This window comes from Neomonachus schauinslandi, chromosome 1 (genome assembly GCF_002201575.2).
Source record: "Neomonachus schauinslandi chromosome 1, ASM220157v2, whole genome shotgun sequence".
NCBI lineage: Eukaryota > Metazoa > Chordata > Mammalia > Carnivora > Phocidae > Neomonachus > Neomonachus schauinslandi.
In genome coordinates, this window is record NC_058403.1 from 147,501,025 (window position 1) to 147,527,820 (window position 26,796).

At 48.6% G+C, this 26,796-nt stretch overlaps 1 protein-coding gene across 1 annotated transcript; it reads left to right on the top strand.

Moving 5' to 3' along the window:
* Positions 1 to 13,074: 13,074 nt before the first annotated feature.
* On the top strand, positions 13,075 to 25,612 carry CX3CR1 (C-X3-C motif chemokine receptor 1). The gene is made up of 2 exons (XM_021705857.1): positions 13,075 to 13,158; positions 24,429 to 25,612. Exon 2 carries the CDS (start codon positions 24,438 to 24,440, stop codon positions 25,506 to 25,508), a length of 1,071 nt encoding a protein of 356 aa, XP_021561532.1. The 5' UTR covers positions 13,075 to 13,158; positions 24,429 to 24,437; the 3' UTR covers positions 25,509 to 25,612.
* The last annotated feature ends 1,184 nt before the right edge of the window (positions 25,613 to 26,796 follow it).

A 26,796-nucleotide genomic window follows, 5' to 3' on the forward strand; every position in this document is an offset into this window, starting at 1 on the left:
GGGAGCAAATGTCCCAGGTTTGCAGAGCAAAAGGGAATGCTTATATATGTTGTTTACAAAGAATTGTGACTGGTGCTGGTGGCAGAAAGCTGATCTTCACCAAACGTAATTCGTTGCTAAGGTTATCACTAAGCAAAAGTCCATCATTGTAACAAGCTTCAGGTGTTCATGCAGAGTCCTTGGAGTATTTGTGCTTTGGCTTAATTCAAAAGTTCAGGGTTCCACATGATGAGGACGTGAATAGAGGATGCACATATGGCTCATCTCTTTAATGGCCTTCTGGCTCCATTTTAAAACCCTTGGCCTCATTTTACTTCACCTTTCACATAAGCAAATTCACCAAGACCAAAACTCTAGATCAGTGATATCCAGTAGAAACATAATGCAAGCCACATAGGGTAATTTAAAATTTTCTGGTAGTGACTTTAAAAGTAAAGAGAAAAAGCTAAAATTAATTTTAATAAATACTTTTTATTTATTTATTTATTTTTATTCTTATGTTAATCCCCATACATTACATCATTAGTTTTAGATGTAGTGTTCCATGATTCATTGTTTGTGCATAACACCCAGTGCTCCATGCAGAACATGCCCTCCTCAATACCCACCACCAGGCTAACCCATCCTCCCACCCCCCTCCCCTCTAGAACCCTGTTTGTTTTTCAGAGTCCATCGTCTCTCATGGTTCATCTACCCCTCCGATTTCCCCCGCTTCATTCTTCCCCTCCCGCTACCTTCTTCTTCTTCTTTTTTTTTTTCTTAACATATATTGCATTATTTGTTTCAGAGGTACAGATCTGAGATTCAACAGTCTTGCACAATTCACAGCGCTTACCAGAGCACATACCCTCCCCAGTGTCTATCACCCAGTCACCCCATCCCTCCCACCCCACCCTAATTTTAATAAATACTTTTTAAACCAAATACCTCCAAAATCGTATTTCAACAGGTAACTAACGCAAAATTATTGCATATATATCATATATAATATATTCTACATATTATATTACATTGTATTATTATACAAATATAATGCTACATTATATTATATATAATGTAATATATATGACACATATATATTATACATTATATCACATTATATATATTACACATTACATATATTCTTTTTCATACTAAGTCTTCAAAAAATCTGGTAAAATATTTTACATTTATAGCACATTGTAATTGAGACTAGCCAAATTTTAAGTACTTGATCACTAACACGTGGCCAGTGCTAGACCTTGTAATATTGAAACCACTGCTTCCAGGAGACACGGACCCATCAGCACAGGCTTTGGTCACCTGCCAGAGCTGCTCTAGAACCATACTGGGGGCGGGGGCGGGGGGCAGCCAGCACTTACAGCAACTTGTGTGGAATGACAAGGCACTCCCTCCTCCAGGGACATACAGTCAGGCCCGGAGAGGAGCCTCGACCTCCGTCCCCTCTTGCAGTGCCCCCCTCCCCAGGAGTCTGCTCTCATGCATCTTTCCAACTTGTTCTTTCTCCCCAAAGAACTGACTGTACCTGATCTTTTTTTTCTCTCTCTAAGCTTTCACCTGTAGTGTTACCTGCAGATACTGCAACCGGATGTCAGGGCCAGTGTGAGGTGGGAGAAAGAACATGATCCAGTGTGTCAGAGAAGACAGGTCCCAGTTCCTGCCCATCTTTTACCAGACATCGATAAATGGTGATTAGTAAACCCTGCTTTATAGGGTTCTGTGAGGACTCCGAGAAATGACAAATGTGGAAATGTCTTGTGAAACCGAGAAGCCCTTTGTAAAGCCAGAAACAACTCCTGGGTTCCACAGCCTCGCCAGGCCCTGCCTCTAAAAGGCCATTACAAACTCACAGTTGGGAAGGGGAGTCTGTGTTAGACCAGGAGCTCCCTCCCCCGACGAAGTCTAAAGCCCAAGCTTCAGCACCCTTTTCCTGAATAAACTCTGGCTTCAGTTCCGTCTTCTCATTTTTGTGATGTGCTACGAACACCCAGCTCAGGGTGTTCAGGTCAACAGGCTAAGGATCAAATGAGCCCCTGGCTATGGCGCGCCTGGCACAGGGCCACCGAGGGGACCTTGCTGCCTTCAACGGGCTCAGCCCTGGCCTTGGCCCGCAGTTCATGTGATAACCACTAGGGGGAGCGCCAAGACTTCCATTTCGAACATGTTTCCACCCACCAGCAACCCCAGCTGCTCTCCCAGAGCCAGGAGGAAAGCCCTTTAGGAAGGAGCTGTGGTTGCCCACCTTGAGCATGCCTGGAAGGCATCTGTGTTGTGTTCTGTAAGCTCAAGAGAAACAGCCAGACACTGCATGTAGGGAAATTCCTGACCTCGGGGGACTCCCTGCCCACCCACCAACCTACATGCCAAGTGGCCCCAGGTAGGTTACTCCTCTAACCTCCTCACTTGAAAGGGGACCGGAGCCCGTGGGCATGCTTCGTAAACCGTGTCTGAGCTGCCCATGCACGTCGTGGCTGGCCTGTGCATCGTTCCCATTCTGTGGGCTGTACCATGTGGGAATCCCTCATATAAGAAAAGAGAAGGAAAACTTGCCTGTCAGTGGCCTGACCAAGAAGTTCCCCCCGAACATCACCGATGCTCAGACAGGACCACCCCACAACTGCAAAATTACCAAAACACCCATCATCCCTGACCAGCATCAGTAATCCCTGCCTCTTTACCAGTGAAGTCTCTCAGCCAACTCCAATCCTCCCGCCCCCAACCGCCCAGGCAGAATTTCATAAGATACCCGTCACTGAATGCCTCTGTGTCCTCACAGCCTCTGACCCAGAACTGACCCTGTCTCCTGCATCCCTCCTGAGCCTCATCCATCAGGAGCCCAGATCCTCTATGTCCTTCCCAACTGCCCCTTACGGAGATGCTCCCTCATTCCTCTGGCTCCTCACTGTTGCTCACAGTCTTCAGTCTGCAAACACTGAGAAAGAATTCCATTCGGACTGACATCAAACTGGGGGTATTTGTTTGCTACAGCTGCGAGAACAAAATACCATAGACTGGGTGGCTTAATCAACGGAATTTATTTCTTACATTTCTGGAGGCTAGAAATCCCAGATCAAGGTATTGGCGGGGTTCGTTTCTCTGGTGTCGATGGTAACCTTCATGCTGTGCCCTTGCATGGCCTGTCTTTGACATTCACATCCCTGGTGTCTCTTCCCCTTCTTGTATGGACACTGGTCCTGTTGGATCCGGGCCCCACTCTTATGAACTCACTGAACCTTAATTACCTCCTTAAAGATCGTATCTCCAAATACAGTCACATTAGAGTTTAGGGCTGTAACATGAATTATGGGGGGACGCAAACATTCAGTCCATAACACTTGGATTTTAATTTTTCTCTAAGCACAGTACAAAGGTCATTTGGGGGAGGACCTGGAGAAGACTGTCGGAGAGTTCGAAGTAGAAGAGTCACTGTCACTCAGAAATCCTAAGCCCTGGAGACCCCAGGAGAAGGGGCACATTGAACGGCTTCCCCGGTGTGAGGCCTCTGACCCTCTGTACAGCTCGGTCCGTCTGCTGGCGTGTCCTCACGAGAGGCACACATCCACCAAGCCCTCTTAGGAAGAGATTATTCCTTCCTCCACGTGTCCCCAGCATTCAGATTTCTAGTACTCATGACCCCATTTGGGACCTTCTTGCTTTGAATAATCCTTGATTTGCTGAAGGCCCACCATGTTCCAGGCACCGTGTGAAGTACTTGACCTGTGTTGTTGCTAATCCTCATGCCACCCTGCCACGTGGGTTTTATTATCTTGACTTGCACAGGAAGGCAAGTAGGCTCAGAGAAATAACTTGTTCGAGGCCACGCAGCTTGAAAGTGGCAGGGTCCGCCTTTTAACCAGCACAACGTGACTCCAGATAATTGTAGGTCTGCAGGTTCTATATAAAATCGTCATCCAAAACCTCGCAGTGTCACCCACACATACCACTCCTTCCTGGGAAATGCAGCTGTGGCAGATGTTTTGGGACACAAAGCCATGAGCTTTGAATGAAACCAGTAAACTGGGAAGAGTCCTGCAGACAAAAGTTGTCCCCGAGGCTGGGCCGTGTCTGCTGATGGGCAGCCCAGCCAGATGCTCCTGACCCTGGGGAGTGCTATGGAGAAGTGGAGCCAGGATGGGGAGGGAAACAAAAGAGGTGGTTGGGCAGAGGCAAGACAGAGCATTCCTGCATCCTGATCCCTACCTGTTACGTAACATTCCCTGAGCTGTCTCTTTTTGCAGCCTTGGACAGTGGAAGGCTGCCCTGTTCATCTTTGTGGTGCACACAACCAGCCCTGAGAATGAGCTATGGCATCAATAAATACCTGACAAGTGAATGAGCGAGCAGAGTCAGGCAGATGATGCATGGCCTGTGAACAAAAGTGTAATGCAGACAACAGGGCTTACTAAAGACTGCTGAACAGTTAACGTGCAAATGATTACTTGTTTGGGAATAAAGGGGCACTTTTGCTTTAGTTTGCAATGAACCTTTAAGACTTCTGCCTCCACCTACTGAGATTGAGAAATAATTCAATGCAAGGGAGAAGAACGACACACATTTTCTTTTCTTTTCTTTCCTTTTTTTAAAAAAGATTTTATTTATTCATTTAAGAGAGAGAGTGAGCACGAGTGGGGTGCGGGGCAGAGGGAGAAGCAGAGTCCCCACTGAGCAGAAAGCCCGAACGCGGGCCTTGATCCTGGGACTCCGGAATCATGACCCAAGCTGAAGGCAGACGACCAAACAACTGAGCCACCCAGGCGCCCCCATATTTTCTTTTTAAAAAAAATTTCCAGGGACGCCTGGGTGGCTCAGCCTGTTAAGCATCTGCTTTGGCTCAGGTCATGATCCCAGGGTCCTGGGGTCGAGCCTGCTTCTCCCTCTCCCTCTGCTGCTCCCCCTGCTGTGCTCTCTCCCGCGTGCTGTCTCTCACTCTCTCAAATAAATAAATAAATTATTTTAAAAATAAAATAATAAAAATTTTAAAATTTCCAGTATTTTTTCCGGCTTTATAGTGTTATTGACATACAACATAGTATAAATCTAAGGCGTACAATGTGATGATTCGATACACATATATTGCAAAATGTTTACCATAGTAAGGTTAGGTGATACATCCTTTGCCTCACATAATTACCATTTTGTTGTTGTTGTTATGATGGAACATTAAGAAGCAACTTTCAAGTATATGACACAGTATTGTTAACTACAGTCACCATGCTGTGGATGAACTTACTCATCTTATAATTGAAAGTTTGTACCTTCTGGCCCACATCACCCCATTTTCCTCACCCCTCAACCCCCGGTAAACACCATTCTACTCTCTGTTTCTCTGAGTTTGATATTTTTAGATTCCACACATAAATGAGATCATACAAGTATTTATCTTTCTTGGACAGACACATTTCCACATATGAATCACAGATGGATTTCATTTATTTTTAAAAAGCGTACTAGGGACGCCTGGGTGGCTCAGTCGGTTAAGTGACTGCCTTGAGCTCAGGTCATGATCCCAGGGTCCTGGGATAGAGTCCCGCCTCGGACTCCTTGCTCAGTGGGGAGCCTGCTTCTCCCTCTGCCTTCTGATCCCCCTGCTTGTGCCCTCTCTGACAAATAAATAAAATCTTTCAAAATAAATAAATAGGGGCGCCTGGGTGGCTCAGTCCGTTAAGCAGCTGCTTTCGGCTCAGGTCATGATCCTGGAGTCCCGGGATCGAGTCCCACATCGGGCTCCCTGCTCAGCGGAGAGCCTGTTTCTCCCTCTCCATCTGCCTGTCACTCTGCCTACTTGTGCTCTCTCTCTGTCTCTCTCTCTCTGTCAAATAAATAAATAAAATCTTTAAAAAAATAAATAAATAAAAAATAAAAATAAATAAATACAAAAGCGCACTAATCATCACACACACACACACACGTGAGCTTTGGAATATAAAAAATGTTGCCTAATCTGAGTCTTAAATGCTCCATATGGAGAAATGTCATAATCCAGGAATTATAGTTACATTGCTGGATATACGATTTCACCCAATGTTGGCTTCTTTACAAGAGCCCAGACATACACTTAAGCTGCAGGACATGTCCTGGCTTTGAGGAAATATACCTCTTTGGCCTCTTTTGCAAGCAAGTTAAATTGACTTGACATCGGAGGTTTACAAAATCTTGGTCATTGATCGAAAAACATTTTTGAAAAGGGGATTTTTAAGTGAATTTTCCATCTAATCCACTCACAGTGTTGAAAGATATGCCTCCTTGTGGCCAATTCAGATTTGAGGATATTCCAAATTTGTCAGAAGTCAAAGTGCTCACGGTACTGAAACAGCCTGAGGTCTAGTCACCAAGTAGAATGTTGAAGCCTTTGAAGGAAGCCTGGCGTCAGCATGTGGCTCTTTTTAAGCTGAAGTGTTACTGCAGATTCCATCACGAAGAAGTGTACCAACTGAGTAAAATGACTCACCATCGCTCCCTGGCCACCAAGCATGCCCTTCTTGCAGCTGTCCCTTGAGGACCCATCAGCATGTCTACAGGATAGCAAACAGTCAGAGATGTCCTCAGCAGCTGCATGTGAGCCCAAGCCTTCGTTACCTACAAAGGTGGATCGAAATGTAACTGGGATTTACTCAGAACTGATTCTTTGGGCAGCTGGTTCAAACAGAAATAAATATGGATATTCTGTTTTAGAATTGAGATTCGAAGCTGGCTCTGAATAAAATACAGATCGATCTATTATAACAAGATTTTTTTTTTTTTGCTATAAGAGTAAAAGCCTATAAAAGTACCTAAGAAGAAAGCATCTCACTGTAACAACAAGATGATTGTTGTGCAGAAACTCTGCAATCTGGTTTGCCTGTATTCACCTGTGGCCACAGCCATAACTTCACGGTGTCCAAGTTTGCAATGACAAGTGCTGCCGTTTCAGATGCTCCGCATGCTAAGAAATTAGATGGCCAAAGATTTCTTTCACAGCCTTTTCTATCTTTGTACCTTATAACATACCTTTGAAACAAATTTCAGTCACTTCAGGTGACATTATTGGTCCTGAAGGATTACAAAGTGTACCTGAGGTGCCTAAAATCTTGGTTCAAGTCCATCTGACCAAGGAAGTTCATCAGGAGCTAATCTGGAAGCACCGGACGCCAAATCCACCTTCTGTTTTGTGGTCCAATTACAGTCTTACATTAAACAGTATCTACTCCAGCCCCCAAAGCACAATAGGACCTCATAACACCCTGGCATCCATTTCTTAGGGTCAAGGGGAGCTGACGCAGTCGTGCAAACTAGTGCAAGCCTACCACTGGATTTGCCCCTCTACATTTGTACTTCACTATGAAGCTTTTGTTATGTTTTGAATGACAGTGTTCGAAATAAAGAAGATCCTCCTGGACACATGAGTTTGTCTGTCACTGCTATAGTTACTGATGCCACATACAAGGTTATCCTGTAGGTGAGCATATACACAGGCAACTGGCGGACCTGACAGCTTATTTTTTTTTAAAGATTTTATTTATTTATTTGATGGAGAGAGCAAGAACACGCAGGGAGAGCAACAGAGGGAGAAGGAGAAGCAGACTCCCCGCTGAGCAAGGAACCTGACTCGGGACTCGATCCCAGGACCCTGGGATCATGACCTGAGCCGAAGGCAGACGCTTAACCAACTGAGCCACCCAGGCGCCCCAACAGCTTATTTTCAAGAGCTCCTCAATGATGGGGACCCAGGAGCTCTACTTTATTGCCCCTGGGTATTGAGCACTAGATCATCTCTAAGGCAGCAATAGAAAAAACTGCTTTAAGCGCATTGCTTGTGAAAGACAGCTATTATATATATATAGATATATTTTTTTTTTCCTAAAGCAGACCCTCCAGAACATTAGAAAGCAATATAAAGACATTCTGGGAATTAATTTGAATTCCTTATGTAGTTCAAAGGGCTAAAATGGAAATATTTTTATAACTCCAGTTGGCAGTTCATTTGTTCATTTTCTTTTTTTTTTTTTTAAGATTTTATTTATTTATTTGAGAGAGAGAGTGAGAGAGAGAGAGAGAGAGCACAAGAGGGGGGAGAGGGAGAAGGAGAAGCAGACTCCCTGCTGAGCAGGTAGCCCAATGCGGCACTTGATCCCGGGACTCCAGGATCATGACCTGAGCCGAAGGCAGTCGCTTAACCAACTGAGCCACCCAGGCGCCCTATTTGTTCATTTTCTATTATTCTCCGTTAGTAAGTCCTACATGATTGGGAACACACACCATGTTTGGAGGGAGCAAAGTGGAATTTTTTAATATTTCCAAGAAAATAACTTAATGATGCCTAAAAATATTTTATCCAAAATGCTCCTGGAGCTCTTTGCCAGGTCATTACCTGTGTACCAAAGAGGAATGTTTTTTGTCCCTGTTGAGCAGAAATTATGAAACAAGCCTAAGAAATTGCAACCAGTGGTGTTAAAATGTAAACATTAGGGCAGAGGGAACAAGTAATTAGTATTTATTTTGTCTAACTTTACTCCTTTCTAACTTCTTAATTTTCTATGTCTGGTACTTCTCTTTTGGGGAAGAAGAAGAATGAGGAACCTCCTTCTGCTTCTGAAACCTTCTGGTATAATGGTACTGACTTGTTGGTAGCAAAATGGTCCCTGGCTCCTTGCTTGTTCCTAAATCAGCCCAATCTTTCACCGATTCTGTGCACTCTCCATTAGCCAAATCACCCTCTCTCTCCTGCTGTCCACCCCCTCCATTGCCTTCTCCCTGCCTACATTCAGAATCAGGGAGTTCAAGTCCTGCCCCGGCCCTTTTCCAGCTGGTGGCCAAGGACCTGTTGCTCCTGTCTCCTCATCTCCTCATCTGAAAGCGTGAAGGTGAACATCAAAAGGAGACCTTATAGGCGGTGTACCCTGGCCCAGTGCCTGGCACGGAGAAGCACCTGACATGCCTCTGCTCCTTCCCTTGTATTCCGGCAGCTTTCCCTCATGTGCCCTCAACCATCGGTGTATTTTTCTGAAGATGTCACTCTTTTTTTTTTTTAACATTTTTTTTTAAGATTTTATTTATTTATTTATTAAAGAGCGAGCGAGAGAGAAACAGCATGAGAGAGGAGAGGGTCAGAGGGAGAAGCAGGCTCCCCGCTGAGCCGGGAGCCCGATGTGGGACTCGATCCCAGGACCCTGGGATCATGACCTGAGCCGAAGGCAGTCGCTTAACCGACTGAGCCACCCAGGCGCCCTGAAGATGTCACTCTTGTCCTATTACGCCCTGACCCCAGGTTTTAAGCACGAGACACAGCTCCGTGGTCTGATTAAGAGCAGAGACAACGGTTTCTCAACCTTTTTTCCATTATCATCCTCCACGGAGGTCTTTTTAAACATTATATTCTTAATCACCTGCCATGAAATTTCTACAACATAGATACGTTATCTGTTTATGTGTGTGTATCTGCACAGTAGACACAAAGCACAAGAATCAATTGTCACCCCCTGGGAAACAATGTCACACACACACCCCCCCCCCCCCCCAAGAATGCATGGCATAGACCAGGAAACCGAAAGGCTAAATTCAGATTCTGGCTCTGCCACGTATAAGCTGTGTGGTCTTGAGCAAGTCCCATCACCTCTCCTCCTCTCAGTGTCCTCAACTGTCCATGTCAAGGTGCTTCTGGGGTCACTGGGTTATGTGAGTTCACATGCACAGAGGACTTAGCTCACTGCCTAGCACATCTGCTGTGCAGAGTAAAGGTTTGCTGTGCTTACCCCCAGTGCCCCCTCAGCCTGTAGTGTAAAGTGGGAACACACTAGCCTGGCCTTCAAGGCATAATCGTATCCTCATTTCCCTTTGCTGTGTCCCTCCCACAGAGCTTTATTCAAACCAAGTCTCCAGTTCTCCCCTGCCTTGTGTGTCTGTGCACATCACTGCCAAGCTGTCCCCACCATCCCCACGGCCTCTCTTGCCTGGAAGCCCGCCCAGCCCCCCTTACCCCTCCACCCAACAGAAACCAGGCTATGGTAGGCAGTTACTGGCTCAACTGGAAGAGAAACCGAGGGCGACAAGGACTTACGAGCAAGTGTGGGGAAGACAAATAATTCTTATCCTTCACTGGCTTTTGCCTGTGTTCCCAACTCTCATCTGTAAGGCGTCTCAGAGGTCCTGTCTGGGTCACCAGAAACTGTCAGGGAGGAAAAATAATTTTCCCTCTACCCTTCTAAGTTCTAGGCTGAGGCTGTTGTCGTAAAGACAGATTGCCAAAAGAAACACAAAAAGATTATTGACACGTATGTATTATATATACATGGGAGGTACGTAGAGAAAAATAAGTGCCTCCTCAGGGTGGATTAGAATTCAGGCTTAAATACCAGCCTCGTAGGGAAAGTGTGGGGAGGGTGTTCTTCTTAGAGAGTAAATGATTTGTAGGAAAGATGAACAGGTCCTTAGAAGTACAGATGGGAAGTATGTTGGTTTGTGACCAAGTGTGCCTAGGTGTGGTGGGGACTTCTAGTTCCTTCTCTCGTGACAAACATCAATGCTCCCTGGTTCTTGAAACTCCTGGGGGGAAGATCTGTGACAACCAAGCTCCTTTTGGAGGCTCTGTCTTGAGGCAGATAGGAAGAGTTCAGAGAAACCTCCCCCTGTATTTGCTATTTCTTGAGAGCTTGCAGCTCAAAATAATGGATATACCCAAGTGACATATTTGGTGCTGGCGTATTCCGTTACCCTTCATTAGGAACAGCTCAGACAAAGGGTGAAGCCCTGAATAAGAGTTCTTATTCTTTTGGAGACTCATACTTACCTGTTTATGGGTGAAATGGTATGACACCTGGATTTCACAAAGGGCTGTGAAAATGAGGGATGGAGACCGGCCCAAGGCAGCACAGCATGGGAGCAATGGGGAGGGAAGAACAGGGGTCCAGGGAGGAGAAGGTCCCCTGGGCAGAACCTGAGGGGCCTCATCCGAGGTCCGCAGAGGTGGGGCCCAAGTGGGAAGGTTGCTGCGCTCCGCCATCTCTCGGAGCTGCCCTTTCCTTGGCCCATTTCTCAGGGTGGTGTTTGCAGCCTGAGGGATGAGGTAATGTCTCCCTCGGGGCCATTGAGCAGGCTTGCTCACTGCTGGCTATAAAATGGTGTGTTCCTCAAGCTCAGGGTTCCTCTCTCATCACGCAGCCTCCTTCGTGTGCAAGCGTCCATCTGGGTCCACCATGCACGTCGTTCTGGAATTTGGGAGGCCAGGGAACTGGCACCAGCGTGGCACTTGCTGGGCTGCGAGTCACAGTCCTGTCTGCTTCCAGCTCCTATGGGACAGTGGAAGCCGGCTCGTTAGCTTCAAGGAAGTGAAATCAAAGCCAGGCCCGCCAGCCTGGTGAGGTGGGAAGGGAAAAGCAGCCCACACATGCACTTGGGGTGGGGTGGGGGGGGCTGGTTAGAACAGGTTGGGATGTCCAAAGGGGTGGGATCATGCCAAGGCCATGTTCACAAGCCTGGGACTGAAACTCACAGTGAGGAGAAACCCTGGAGGGTTTAGGTGGGCAGTTCGCACTTTGGAAAGAGCTCTCTGGCTTCCAGATGGAGAAGAATTGTCAATGGGGTAAACGGCAAGAGGTATGAAGGACACAGATGGGCACTGGAGGTTACTCAGGCCCTGGCTGGAGACAAAGATGGGGAATCAGAGCACAGAGGTGGTCACTGATGAGCAGTGGGCGAGGTTGTCCAGGAAGACAGGACGGCTGATGAGGATAACAGGGCAGTGGATGAGGTTGTCCAGGAAGACTGTGTGACTGGAAGAGAGAGCGTCTTGGCAGGATCCCAGAGAGGAGCACTCAGAGAAGCAGGAGGGGGTCTTGAGCAGGCAAAGGGAAGCTGAAGCAGCTGGCCCCACTGGGTGGGCCCTGGGACAGGTGGCTGTGGGGTAAAGATGAGGAAGGGGTGCTGCAGGCTCCCGGCCAGAAGAAGGGAAACCGACCGCGGACTTCCTCAAATGTCAGCAGGTCGCCCAGCCCGGGACACTGCAGTCCCACCCACAGCTCTGTCCTGGCCTCCAGGACGTAGGAGGAGAGCCGGTGGGGAGCATGCAGGACAGCCCTGCCCGCGGGAAGACACAGCTACGGGAGCCACAGTGGTGCCGGGGAGCAGGCTGCAAGACGGGCAGCGGGGAGCCAGGAAGGCCTTGGAGGAGTCCCTGACCCTCTGATAAACGTGTGCCAGGGGTGCTAGACCCAGGGTAGGCCCCAGGAGAGGGAGCCATCAGAAGTAGTGTTTGCCTTGTGGGTGAGCCAGGCAGGCAAGGAAGTGGTGGGAAGGCAGTGAGACCACGGCGGTGGAGGTTCGAGCTGCAGAGAGGGAGCAGGCTGGCCGGGGCAGGGAGCAGGACTCGGCCTGGAGGAGTCAGGAGCAGCGTGGCCTGGGGGAGACAGCGGGGAACGAGTCTGAGCCAGTTTGTGGGTGAAGCCTGTGCCCAGGAGACACGGACCTTAGGCTTGACCGGAGGGTATAGGGGAGTCGCCAAACGCCTTGGAGGAGGGAGGCGAGGAGTAAAAAGTTTGGAAGCACCTACCAGGTGCCCGGTACTCACTAAGTGCTTTTTGTGCCAACGCATCTCAAAATCCATGTACTGATCAATCTCCTAAGAATTTCATCAAAATGCAGAGTCTCGTTCAGTGGCGGAGCCCCAGGGGCTGCATTTATAGTAAGCTCCCAGTACCTGGGACTGTCCTTTGAAGAGAGAAGCTGTAGTTCATCTCATCTGCACGCCAATGCAGCCCGGTGAGTGCTGTGGGCCCCTTTTTACAGGCAGGAAAACTGAGGTTCAGTGGGCGTTAGTGGTTCCTGAGAACTGCACTGTTCCCTGGCCTCCCCCGAAGGGGGCAAAAACACAGCCTCCACATCCTCACTTCCTCCAAGCTGTGGGGGGCAGACCCACACCCCCTACCCCCACCCTGGCTCTGTCCTCCAGGTTTGTGCATTCAAACCCTCCTGCCATCCGATTGCCTCCAGCCTGGAGCTTCTGTGCTTGACTGCGCCAACATCTAAAGATAGTCGACCTCACAGGAAACCCACTACTATTGGCTAACTTGGCAAATAAAGATGCTCTCAGAGGGAGGGAGAGGGAAATACTCTGTGACAGAGACAGAGACAGTGGGACAGGGTGGCTGATTGTCACGTCCGGAGGTTTCCTTCCCAGGCCCGGCCCAGGTAGGAGCAGGGAACTTGCCAGCACCTGTGGGCTTGCGGGGCGGGGCACCATGGTCAGAGGTCATGGTGGATGCAGATGCTGGTTTGCTTTCCACGCTAACAAGAGAGACCGTTTTCCCAAAGCTGTTGCAGCCTAATGTCCAAGGGGCTTGAGGGGTGCCGGGCGGTGGGTGATTAGACCATCTTTGATGCACTCGACATGGGATACGATTAGAAGCAACAGTAATTACATGTTAGGGGCATGGAGAATGTTCATGGGTAGGTATTACCTGAAAGAATCATCATTTGAAAGTGCATCTGGATGACCGTGAGGATTTAGTAACTTCTTAAAGTGAGAAATAGTATCAAAGTTACTATTTTGTTTAAAAAGAGTTCTTATTCTTTTGGAGACTCATACTTACCTGTTTATGGGTGAAATGGTATGACACCTGGATTTATTTTGAAATAATCTAGTAAGACACAGAGTGGGGAATAGATGAAATCGTGACCATTAGTTGCTAATTGAAGCTATGTGGTGCGCGCCTGGTGGTGCTCTCTGCTTTTATTTATGTTTGAAAATTTTATAATAAAAATGGTTTAATATAACACTTGCATCTTAAATGTAAATATAACTACACTTAATATAAATATAAAAACACGCAGAGTGATTGCACGGGAAAAGGCAGAAAGCTAGCTGTGGTTGATTCTGGGAAGTTGGATGGTAGATCGTTCGCTTCTATGTTGTTTTTCCTTTTCTTTCCATGCTTTTTTGGTGCCACCTACATTTGTTACAAAGAGCACCTATTGCATTTACAATGACAACTATTTTAATGAATAAATTGCCAACATAAATTCGATGTCCACTATTAATATATGCTGTTATAATCATTGTGAGGACACGGGCTCAGAAGGTTTGTGTCATGGGAAAACAGTCTCAGGAATTCAGAGAGGACACACGCGTGGATGCATGAGAGGAGGAACTACATGGAGGACCCAGGCAAGGACTGACCGGGCCTCTCATTTCTCCTTGCTTGACCTTTATCTGGCCATCTCAGCCTGACAGATTCCACAGTCTCTGCTCTGTAGGTTCTCAGCTGAGCTCAGAGAAAAGCCAGGGAGTTTTAGGATTTCCCCTCCCCCAAAAAAGCTCATTTTCTTTTTCAAATACTTTAGATAGATAACTCAAGGTAGAAAAAAGTTGAACCTAAAGGAGAAAAGAAGACTGGATTGTGTGAGAAGCATACAAGAAAGCTTCCTGGCGGGGCCCCCCGGGTGGCTCAGTCGGTTGAGCCTCTTGGTTTGGGCCCAGGTCATGATCTCAGGGTCGTGAGATCCAGCCCCGTGGCGGGCTCCACGCTCAGTACAGTCTGATTGTCCCTCTCCCTCCCCCTCTGTTCCTGCCCCTACTCAGCGTGCTCTCTCTCTTCCCTCTTTCAAATAAATAAATAAAATCTGAAGGAAGGAAGGAAGTTAGCTTCCTGGTGAAGCTTCTGCGGAGCTTCCAGGGTCTGCTCAGGGGCAGGTCATCCCATGCCCAGGGGTGCCTGGAGGGGACTGGGTTCTACGAGAGGAGGTAGGCGGCCGCTGGGCACCACTGCGTGTGGGTGTGTGTGTGTGTGTGTGTGTGTGTGTCCGTGTGCATGCGAGCTGGTTCGGATTTACAACCTTTGCCTGCCTCTTGGCTTGGCTTCATTTTCACACAGGGATGCAGGGCAGGATGTGGCTCTTGCCCACACCCCCCAGAAGGGAGCCGGGACTGTGTGTCAGCCACATGCTGACCGTACCCTAAGCCAGGCTCCACGAGGGTCACTGTCTCCGCTTCACAGTGGGTGGGAGAGGGAGCTTGGCTTTGGAATGAAGGCTTGGCTCTGCACTTGACCTTGCTACGCCTCAGGTCCTGCTGTAAAATAAATACTAGCCATGAGTAGATCATCGCTGAAGCCGAGTGATGGGTATAGGTTGAATATCTGTGAGAATTACGGGCAAGGTAGATAAAGTTCTGACCGCACTGTCTGGCCATGTTTGGTGCTTAATAAACAATATGTGTTGTCATTGTGGGAAGCTGAAGATCGGAAGGTTTGTGCACCTTAAAACCACTAACCATGTTCAAATGAGGTTGGGAGGGGCAGGGAGAAGGGGTCTGCCAGAGCCCACCCAAGTCAAAACCATCTTCCATTCCCCACCCACCCCCTTCCACCGTGGCCGGGCTGTGGAAGGGCAGCAATATCAGGTATGGTCCCACTCCAGAGACCCTGGCCTCAAAGACCCTCCTTCTCAGGGTCTGGGACATTCAGCTACCCCCTCCCCTCCCTGGCCAGACCTCTGACCCAGAACAGAGTCCTCGGCTACCCCTGTTTCACTCAGGTGCACAAATTCCCCCTCGGAAAGGGCCAGAGTCAGCACCCACAGCGGCTGAGCTGGACAGGGACAGCAACCCTTGCGGTCCCACAGCGGGTCCCAGGGACGAGGAGGGGGCGCACAGGCCCGGTCTCTGCTGGCTTTTCCGGGCACTGGCTCCAAGTCCCAGAGGCACAATCCAGGGGTTTCAAGGGTTGGCCTCACCCACCCTGCCCAGGAGCACCAAAGCTGGGGCTTCCAGCTGAGTCCTGATGCTGCGCGCCCGCCGTGGGGGCTCAGAATGCACCGGCTGCCCCGGGGGCTGCCCCAATCGGGCTTCAACTACCCCCTCTTCTGATCTGGCCAAAGAGCAACTCTTTGGGGTTATGCATCTTTGTAGGGAAGAAAACCTATATCACATCTCTATAAATATATTTTTTATATTATATATTATATAATAATATATTATATATAGATTTTTATATATTTTTTAAGATTTTATTTATTTATTATTTATTTGAGAGAGAGAGAGAATCTCAAGCAGACTCCGCACTGAGTGCAGAGCCTGACGTGGGGCTCGATCTCACGACCCCGAGATCATGACCTGAGCCAAAATCAACTGACTGAGCCACCCAGGCACCCCTCTTTAAATATCAAAAAAGAAATTTTGCAGGCCCTCTTTATCCCTTTCCTTAAACCTATGTTCATTGTGAAATATGGCACACTCAAAGAACAGTGGGCAGATTAACAACTTATAAATCAACCTGCCACCCAACCACCAGCCAGACAGCAGGAGAAACCCAGGCCGGCCCCCAGCAGCCTCCCTTATGTCCCTTCCTGACTGCCACCCCGCCCTCCCAGAAGTCACTGCTTCCTTACTCATCCTTAGAGTTCTACCCCTTAGATATGCGTCCCCAAATAATATGCATCATCGTTGCCGGTTTTTGACCTTCATAGGCATGCATTCACACAGTAGGTCTGCTTTTGGGTCTGCATTTTTAAAATGCATCCATGCTGTGGGAGATGTAAATGCACACACACACTGTTCGTGACGGTGTTGTCCACAGTGGCCCCGGGCCGAAAGCCACCCAGGTGTGCATCAACAGTGGAAGAGATCACCGTGGAACGCTCACACGGTGCCCATCTGTTCAGCGATGGCAATGAGCAGACACCAGCCACCGCAGTAGCGTGGATGAGTTACTTCCAGAAACACTGGGAGAACATACAGATACATGCAAAATTGGTCCCTAACCACAAGGGCGGTTATCAAGCACGTCTCCACCAGACACAGTTTCTATTTCTGCAAACAAGATTATTGCATTGCTATCAGTATCCTGAACTTACAGAGCTGTATATAGGCCAGAAAATGAAAGGGGGAGGTAGCCCAGAAGGGTGTGCTAGCTAGGGCACCCAGGAATTACCCCTCTCTTTCAAAGTCTTATAATTCTCCTACAGTTCCTTAGCATGGAATTTGAGGACCCTCTGTTCACCTCTCTTCTGTCTTCTCGGCCCTTGCTCTCTCTGCATCTTTTCCTGAACCCTCCACACAGACTAAACTCGACTTCCATGAAGGCTCCAGGAGCATGCCGGCCCCTTCTAACCCCACCATCCTCACTTCCATCTGTTTCTAGTATATTCCCTCACACCCCCTCTGCGGAGTCTTGACCCTGGAAAACATCCCTGTGCTCAGACCCTCCAGTGCCTTTGGCTTCAATACCCCCACCCCCACTTCCCACCTCCACATTTGTCTACCTGGAAGAAACCCCCAGCTTTAAGACTCAGCTTAAATGATCCAATCCTTGGGTTTCCCCTAACTTTTCTTATATTCTGTTACTGAACATTAACAGCAACTTAAAGACTGTATCTTAGCCATTTTTACCTCCACCAAATGGAGCACAGAGCCTAGTGTTGCGGAAATAAAATTAAAAATAAGATCTCCAACCCAGAAAAACCTCTCACAGAGATAATAGAGAAAGAAGACACCTTTATTATTAACTAGGCATGAAACCAGAATGTGATGCCCATCTCGGGCAATCTGCTAAGAGATTGCAGAGATGGGGGGAAAAAATCCTACCTCTTTACACAGCCAAGCAGATACAGTCCCTAACGTGAGAGACACATACCTAGTCCTCACTCGAGAGAACTCAACAGTCACACACATCCTAACTTTACCATGGTAACTGGGGTGACCATCTGTGTTAGCTGATTGGCTTCATCCTGAGAAGAAATAGACTCATATCTTTATGACGGGAAGTATTTTTGTAACTTGGAGCAAGGCACCCACCTACTCTTCCACAGAAACTGGGTGACAGGGGCACTAATTCTTTTTTTTTTTTTTGGATTTTATTTATTTGAGAGAGAGAGAGAACGCAAGGAGGGGGAGTGGGAGAGGGAGAGGGAGAGGCAGACTCCCCGCTGATCAGGGAGCCTGACATGGGGCTCAATCCCAGGGCCCCAGGATCATGACCTGAGCTGAAGGCAGATGCGTAACCGACTGAGCCACCCAGGTGCCCCAAGGGCGCTGATTCTTGATGTTTACTTTTCAAAGAGAAGGCCCCCAGGTCCTTGAGAAAGATTCCTGGGTCATAAAGCTGACAAAAGAGGTGATCACATTTTCAAAAGGACACATACCTACATTTCAGAGAGGAGAATGTACTTCCAGTGACAAGTTTTCTAAAGCAAGCATCCTAGGAAGGAGGAGGCAAAGGAGAATCTCATCCCTTACTTTCAAGGGGGAGAAGTAAACCTCTTACGCACAATTTTTTTTGTCCTTACACAAGCATATGGTTAATATACATAACAGATATTGGCTTAGTTAATAATTAATTTAAAATCCACCTCTTCCTCAGTTACTAGACAAAAGTCCTAAAGCATTTCCTTTCAGAGCCTCACAGTGCGGCGGAGATAAGAAAATGGCATAGTGTACTTGGAAGAGGAAACGAGAGGGAGACGCGTCAAACCAGGACCACGGCGGCTTCGGTGAAAGGGCGGCTCACCGAGCAGCCTCAGGGTTGTTTTCTCCCGCTGCTGGTCTTGGAGGGGCGTCCGTGTGGCCGGTCCAAATGCTGGTGGTTGGGTGAGGCTGTGTTGTTTCAGGTGGGCTGCTTGCTGACGTAGAGAGGGCCACTCGGGTCACCTGCACAGGGTAGGGGCTACAAGGTGTAAAATGTGCCCTTAGAGCTCCTCTGCGTGCAGTTCGGGTCCCCTCCATCTGCCCCTCTTTTGCCTTCACATCCTCACCTCTCCCTGCATCCCACAGGGTGTCTCAGAAAGTTAGCTGTCCCTGTAAATGGGAAAACCATCAGGACCTGGTAAGACTCCGGCGCCCAAACAGCTGGGGGTGTAGGCTTGGGCCCAGACCCAAAAGCCTCCTATCCAGGGCAAAGTGAAGCCCAAGACTTGTTAGGACCACAGTCAACTGACCCAGCTCTCTGTCTCCAAACAGAACCCCACCTGGATGCTGGCAGGCTGTGAGCCCAGAAGATTCATGTTCATGAGCAGCCACTTCTCTTGACACTAGGCCATGCTCTCCCTGACTCAGGACTCATGTTGTGCTTGAGTTTGGTTCTTGTTGGAAACTTAAGTGTGCCAGAGCTGGCCAGGCCCTTAGGGTCTGTCCGGTCTGATGCTTTCATTTCACATATGAGGAAACTGAGGCAGAGCCAGAGTGAGCTGCCCAGGGTCTCCCAGCCGTCTGTGGGATGTGTGGGTCTCTGTGAAGCACACGACTCAGAAGAGCATCACCCTGTTTTTTGTTAACTTTTTATTTTAATTCCAGTATGGTTACCATACAGTGTTATATGAATTTCAGGTGTACCATACAGTGACTCAACAATTGCGTACTTTTCTCCGTACTCATCATGAGAAGGGTACTGCATCACCATATATTTGAAGGCAGGAAATAAGCCGACCCTACAGCCTTCAGCCTCTTCTTCTCCAGAGAAAAGGATTCCAAATTTCTTCACCAGCATTGATGAGAGCTAGATTCCGGGGGTCTGGTAGTGAGGACCCCCTAGTGGTGGCTGGAGGGGTGAATATCCCCCCCACACCTTCATCTCCCGACTTCCTACCTTTCCCCTCAGGGTCAGCCTTGTGGGTTCTGAGTCCAGAGGGGAAAAATGCAGGACAAGTGTTCAGGCTGGCATCGTGGGTCATATTCTTTCCAGGGGGTGCTGAGTCTGCTATTTCTCAGTTCTAGATCTAGAGAAGTGGTGTGCGATAAGGTGCAGACTTCTGCTCCAAGAGGGAGAGCCTGGTGCCGTGCAGGGAGCGTGGTTCTGTGGAGAGGCTCATGTGGGCTGAAATCCTGGCTCTGTTGCTCCTTGGACGAGTTTCCCGGATCTCTCAGAGCTGCTGTTGGTTCAGTCGTACAGGAAGGACAACCATTCTCATGGGGGGTTGTCAAAGGAATGAAATAGGGTCTTGTGTATGGAGCGGGGCGCTCAGGGGGCACCCGAGAATGATAGCTTCCTCTCCTTCCACACTGGGCTTTCCGAGGACAGCTTCAGGCTCTGGGACATTTTCAGCATGGTGGCACCCCCATGCAGAACGTTGGGGTCAGGGCTCAAGCAATCTTTACCATCCTCTAATTACCTTTGCAAAGGAAAAGCATTCAACCACACTTTTCTTGGCATTAGAAACCAACAGAACCTCAAACCCGGTCTTCACTCAGGGGTCTAAAAAGCCATAAGCAGAGAGCAAAGAGGGAAAAACAAACCAAGAGAAAACAAAAAAGGACACACTGGGTCTAGCAGACAATAAGCAGGATGTGAAGCCAAAGATGGGGGAAGCAGCCCAAAAAGGATGTGGGACAGAATAGGAAAGTGGCCCCGGGCCGTTTAAATGAAAAGGGAAGTAGAGAACAGGGAAGCTGATTGGAAACAATGGGTAAATGATGACCCCCAAAAAGTTGAAATATAAATGAGCAGGACTGAGAAAAGGAAGTGGGCCGGAGGAAGCAGAGCAGGATCGGAGATGGGAGGCGAGCGAGTGAGTTGATCGAGCAGGTTTGTTTCTACTGGAGTACGCAACCCATGTGCACTCAAAGCTCTGCTTCTGGGCTCAGCTCAAACTCTTGCAGTTCAACAGCATTTGGTAAACCTTGACTGAGGGGACAAGAGGCTGAGGAGAACTGAGAACAGCCTGGAGCGGTTTCTGTTCTTGCCACAGCCCTCAGCTCATCCGGCATGCATCTCTCCTCTGGAATCCCCATCTGTATGAGACTCAGCCGAGGAGGCCCTGCAAAGAAGGCTTATCTCCTCGGATTCCTGCGCTTGGTTCCCGCTGTCCTCAGGGGCCAGGAAAGCCGGTGTCCAGCCAATCAGATCCCTGGTGGCCCTTCAGCCTGCCCGGAAGACCGCCCTCAAGGACTGGCCCTGCTCCCATCTGCTGCCAGGAGGCCCCATTGTTAGGCTTGTCTCCCAATCGTGGGACATCTCAGAGGACCTAGAAATAATAAGAGGACCATCGAGCTCAGACCCACCGTTCCTAAAAAGGTCCCTCCTTTGATCAGGCTGTCAAGTTCAGCGGCCTAATTCAGTGACGTCCTTCCTGGCTGTCAGGTTTCTGATGTAAATGGTGCCCTCGCATGCTCTGGGCTTCTCAGCCAGCAAAGCTGGGTTCAGACTGGCCCGCGGGCTCAGATTGCATAGAAACCTGGGCCACCCCGAGCTGCGCCGCAGTGAGGCAGGGCTGGGCCCTGACACCAGCACAGAAGAGTCTGCGGCCGCAGGCAGCTGTGATTTCTGAGCCTGGAGAGCTGGTGGGTCTGGGCTTGTCTCCAAGGGCTCTCCAAGGGTGGCCAAAGCGGCACTTCTGTTTCTGTATGCCCTCCATTCGTTCATTCGCTCACTCATTCATTCCTTCATTCAACACGCTAGGCATCCACTGAGCATCCAGAGTTCAAGCAAGGGCCCCTGGCCCGGGATCAGGAAGGACATCCGGGTGCCCTATGGGCACCTCTGGGAACCGGACAATCGAAAGGCCACTGTCACTATTCCTTCCACAGAGCAATTTGGAATGAAAGTCTAGGAGACAATATTTATCCTCCTGCAAGTATTCCTGTGGCATTGGCTTGGGGCCAGGCTCTCCCTCTGTTGAACACTGGTCTGCAGAGCTGAAGGAGACCCTGTTCCTCTCTCAGGAACTCCCAGTCTTGGGCAGGGCAGACAGCCTGGCCACACATGGGCCCAAACAGTAGCCCTGCCACATGCCAGCTGTGTTGCCTTGAGCAAGTTACTCACCCTCTCTGAGTGCATCTACTTGCCCATGAAGCAGAGAGAAGTATCCTGTTATGTGTTGGCCACCATTTCTTGAGCATGTACTATGTGCTGGTTATCATATTAGACTATTTACTTACTTATTTATTTTAATTTTTCATGTAACTCATATTATATTTTTATTTTTATTTTTAAAACTTCAAGGCAATTCATGAATGTTTTTCCCAAAATAGGTGATAAGTGTTTAGCAATGAGCCTGACAGCTGAGTAAAAACTCAGTAAAGGTATGCATTTTACTCCCTTACATCCCCCCCTCCTCCCCCCACCAAAAAAAAACCTGAAAAGAAAATATTTTTTATTTCAGGGAAAAAAATAAAACCAACTTTACAGACCAATACCTCGGGTGGGAGTGAACAACACAAGAGTTCACAGGCAAACTGGATGATTGCAAAGGTCTGAAATGTTTCTGCTTCCTCACCAAAAGCATTTATTAAGTGCCTGCTGTGTGCAACACACCGTGCCAGGTGCTGTCCTCAGAACAGCACTGTGGGCAGACATGAGAATGAGTCTCAGTCTTGCAGATGAGGAATGTCAGACTCAGAGGTTCCAAGTTCACCCAGGGTCACTTGGCCAGAGAAACAGACATGAGATTCAGCCACGGGACAGCCCGAGTCTGCCCACCTCCCTGTTCTCCCTCCTCGGTGACCCAGGGACACCTGCTGGAAGATTTAGAGGAGGTCCCTGTGTATAAGGCACAGTGCCAGGAGTGGAAATTAAACCTACATCATGCAGCTTTGGCAAAATCAAGCCAATGCACCAGCACAAAGTTCCTGGGCCACAGGACTGAGCACAGGTATGAAGAGATACCACGCAATCTTCCTTGCCCTTGACCTCCTCTCAAGGCCAACTGTGTCAGCTCCTTTCACTGGGGGAAAATGCAGAAGGAAGAGGGTGGTAGCTCAGGTTCCCTAACTTATGATCACTGAGGTCTTGACTATTTCCACTCTCACACAACTGCGCATCTGGGAAGATGGGCTGCTACCATAAGCCACATGCATGGAGTAGGAATGTCCCCGTCTCCCCATATCTCAGCTTGAACCATTTGAAACTGACACTTGTGTAGCTCAAAAGGGATAGCACATCAGCCATTTTATGTGGTTAAACTAAATATTATTGATTAGGGTCACAAGCAGAGGTTCATCTCTGAGGAAAGGGGGGGTGCGGCTTAAAACAAAGAAAGCATACCCTCTCCCTGGGGGTTGGGCACTCCATCCCAGCCTGAGATGCCCAGGTCAGAGAGGCTTAACCAACTTCATGCTGGAAGAATTTGGGGAAGATGCAGAGATGGGCCAGAACACAAAGCAGAGGCTGAGAAGGGAGAAGCAAAGCCCTGGCTGGAAGGGTGGGCCCTCACCTTGGCAGAGACACAGTCTTGGTAAAACCAGAATGAAAAGGATGCAGTGAGGTGTGAAAACTCCCTTGGTTAAAGAGGTGTGTGCTTTGTTTTTAGTTGTGGTGGGAGGGAGGCAGCAACAACCAGGAGGTGTGCTCTGAACATACTTGGGGGTTCTCGGGGGCCTGTCCGTGGCATCACAAGGAAGAGGAGGAGGCCCCAGCGGGCCAGAGTGAAAGGGTTGCCCTTGTAGTCTCTGCAGTGACAAGCGAGTCCTGGCTGGGGAGGTCAAGGGAGAAGGGGACAAGTGTTACTTCTCTACCTGTGCAGAAATGTCTTGTCTTTCAATTTTTGTTCCGAAGAAACAAAATTCTTATGAATCGCCAGGCCACAGTGAGTGCAGCGCTGGTAATTATGGGATAAATTAGCCACCTGGACCCAGTACAGCAGGCTAACTGAGCATGATCCCCCATACAGAATCAATCAGTCCTTTCATAACAGCAGAGGCCCTATGATGGCAATGGCAACACTCCTCTCTCTTCACTTGGATTTGTGGGATGGCCATCCATGGCTGTCTACTTAGAACTGAGGGGTTTCCAACTTTTGGTGCTAAAACCAGAAAGTCTTGGGCAAACCGAGACAAGGTGGTCACTTTAGAGTGTATGACTCTGTGTCTTATCCCTTAAGGAAGAGAAGGACCTGTTGGTTCCAAGAAAAAGAGAAAGGGTTCTCAAAAACAAAGATGAGGGACTTCTGGGTACAGGTCTGCTCAGGGCTCTGTGTGTCTGAAGAGTGTCTGAGACCTCTCTCTTCAGTCTCAGCCTCCTGCAGGAGAAACTGGGATCCAGAGGGTAAAGGAGGTGGGAATAAGGAAGGAGTTGGAGAATTGCTTCAGCTAAGTTTGGACTAGACATGTGAATTATGGCTGCACCCCCCTACCATCCCACCCCCTCTTCTCCACACCCATAGTCCTCTCTCCCACTATCCACACACTGGTCAACCTTTTGGATACATGTTTGAAAATCAAAGAAAAGATCTGTCTCAAGCTTCAAAAGGTCTAGATTCAAATGCTAGCTGAGCCATTCACTGTGTAGCTCTGGGCAAATCTCTGAACCTCTCAGAGACCTGGTTTCCTCTTCTGTCAGAGGAATCTGTTATAGCCTCCATCAAGAGTCTATTGTGGAGATTAAACAAGATGAAGTGCGTGACATTGGGAAGTGTATTGGTTAGGCACCCAACCAATATTTGTTCCTTCCAGCCTTGCTTATGTATGGGGCCAGATACAATCCCAACTTTGTTTCTCTGAGAACTAATGCTGTTACTTGTTTTCCTTCCTGATCCAGGCCCTCACCATGCCCACCCACTCCCCTGAATCAATTTTAGAATACTTTGAGTATGATGAGTCTGCTGAAGCCTGTGATATGGGGGACATCGTGGCCTTTGGGACCGTCTTCCTGTCCATACTCTACTCCCTTGTCTTTGCCTTTGGCCTGCTGGGAAATTTGCTGGTGGTGTTTGCCCTCACCAACAGCCGGAAGCCCAAGAGTATCACCGACATTTACCTCCTGAATCTGGCCTTGTCTGATCTGCTCTTTGTAACCACCTTACCCTTCTGGACTCACTACCTGATAAGTGAACAAGGCCTTCACAATGCTGTGTGCAAACTCACCACCGCCTTCTTCTTCATCGGCTTTTTTGGAGGCATATTCTTCATCACTGTCATCAGCATTGATAGGTACCTGGCCATTGTCCTGGCAGCCAACTCCATGCACAACCGGACTGTGCAGCATGGCGTCACCATCAGCCTAGGTGTCTGGGCGGCAGCCATCTTGGTGGCAGCACCTCAGTTCATGTTCACAAAACAAAAAGAAAATGAATGCCTCGGTGACTACCCTGAGGTCCTGCAGGAACTCTGGCCTGTGCTCCGCAACGTGGAAGCAAATTTGCTTGGCTTCCTGCTCCCCCTGCTCATTATGAGTTACTGTTACATCAGAATCATGCAGACACTGTTTTCCTGTAAGAACCACAAGAAAGCCAAAGCCATTAAACTGATCTTTCTGGTGGTCATCATGTTTTTCCTCTTCTGGACACCCTACAACATCATGATTTTCTTAGAGACACTTAATCTCTATGACTTCTTTCCCAGTTGTGACATGAAGAGGGATCTGAGGTTGGCCCTCAGTGTGACCGAGACAATTGCGTTTATCCACTGTTGCCTCAATCCCTTTATATACGCATTTGCTGGAGAGAAGTTCAGAAGATACCTTTACCACTTGTATAGGAAATGTCTGGCTGTCCTGTGTGGTCGTCCTGGACACGTCAGTTTCTCCCCGACTGAATCGCAAACGAGCAGGCGGGAAAGCATTCTGAGCAGCAATTTTACTCACCACACCAGTGATGGAGATGGGTCCATCATTCTCTGAAGGGATACCCAAAGCTTTATTCCCACAGAGAGCCTGGAGTTCCTGAGCTTGACACTGAATAATGAGGACAGACTCTTTTGTTTCTTACATGCAAGAAATGATGAACTGAATGCTCCAAAACAACCCTAAAGCATTTTTGAGAATTCTGCCAAGATTTGAATGATAAAGGGGAGGCACGTCTCTAACTGCAAATGTCAGGACTTTTTGTTTACAAATGATAAAAATTCAACTCAGACTAGCTTAGCTAAAGAGGAGGTGGGAAGTATTGTTCACATGGTGGCATGAACAAGAGGGTGGCCAAGCCCTCCCTCAAAGTAGAAACTAGGGCTTGAGTCCAGCTAGAATTTCCTCTCTCTGGCTCTCAAATCTCTGAGGGGTGACAGAGCTTCCAGACACAGCTTAGCCAATAGTGAGGGACTGAAACCCATCCTTCTCTGGCCTCAAGGTTAAAATTCCCAGGGAAGGGCTCTCATTGGCTGTGTTTGGATCAGATGTCCATCCCTGGACCAGGTTATATCCAAGGGGGGAGTCTAGATAAGATGGCAGCTTCCATTCCAATCTCATGGTTAGAGGTGCAGGAAGACATATTTCCAAGAAGCTGGAGGGGTGGGTGCTGTTTTGATCTGACAGAACAAGAGCTGCCCACCAACCTTACCATGTGTCTGGGCCAGCCTCCTCACTGATCACACCAGCCAGCACACACTGCCAACGTCCTCTCCCTGAAACCCCTTTCTATCTGCCCCCAAACCTACAATGGTTGCCCAGTGCCTACTGCATCAAATTTGAGACCCTCCATTATGCAGTCCCACCAGCAGATTCCCCTTCCCAAAAGAATCCAGCCTCTCAGCCAGCCAGGTCTCTTCCATCCAGCCTTATGCATCATCACCTACTTCCAGGACCAGGGAGATAAATAGAAAGAACCCTGGCCCAAACTGAGAAAAGACGGTTTCCAATCCCAGTTCATCACTTGGCCTGCTGGGTAGCCTGGAGCCAGACCAGCTTCCTCATCTATAGAATGGAGATAATGGTATTTTTCACATAAGGAGCATCCTTTCCAGCATGAGGAACCAGCCACCAATTCTTACAGGTCCCAACCCTCTTATCTGATTCTCAGACTTCAGCTTCCCGCCCCCCCACTTGGCACAGTGCTTAAGGGGGAATGTTGGCAGAGCCTTGGCTCTGCTGTTTGATGTAGCTCAGATACAGAGGAGGCTGGTTCTTACAGTGGCACTCAGTGGACACTCCTACATATACAGATTGCCAGTCCTCCTTGACCCAGCCCTCCAGA

Excerpts from the sequence above, each read along its gene's own strand:
- CX3CR1 (XM_021705857.1), top strand. The coding sequence starts at position 24,438 with ATGCCCACCCACTCCCCTGAATCAATTTTAGAATACTTTGAGTATGAT.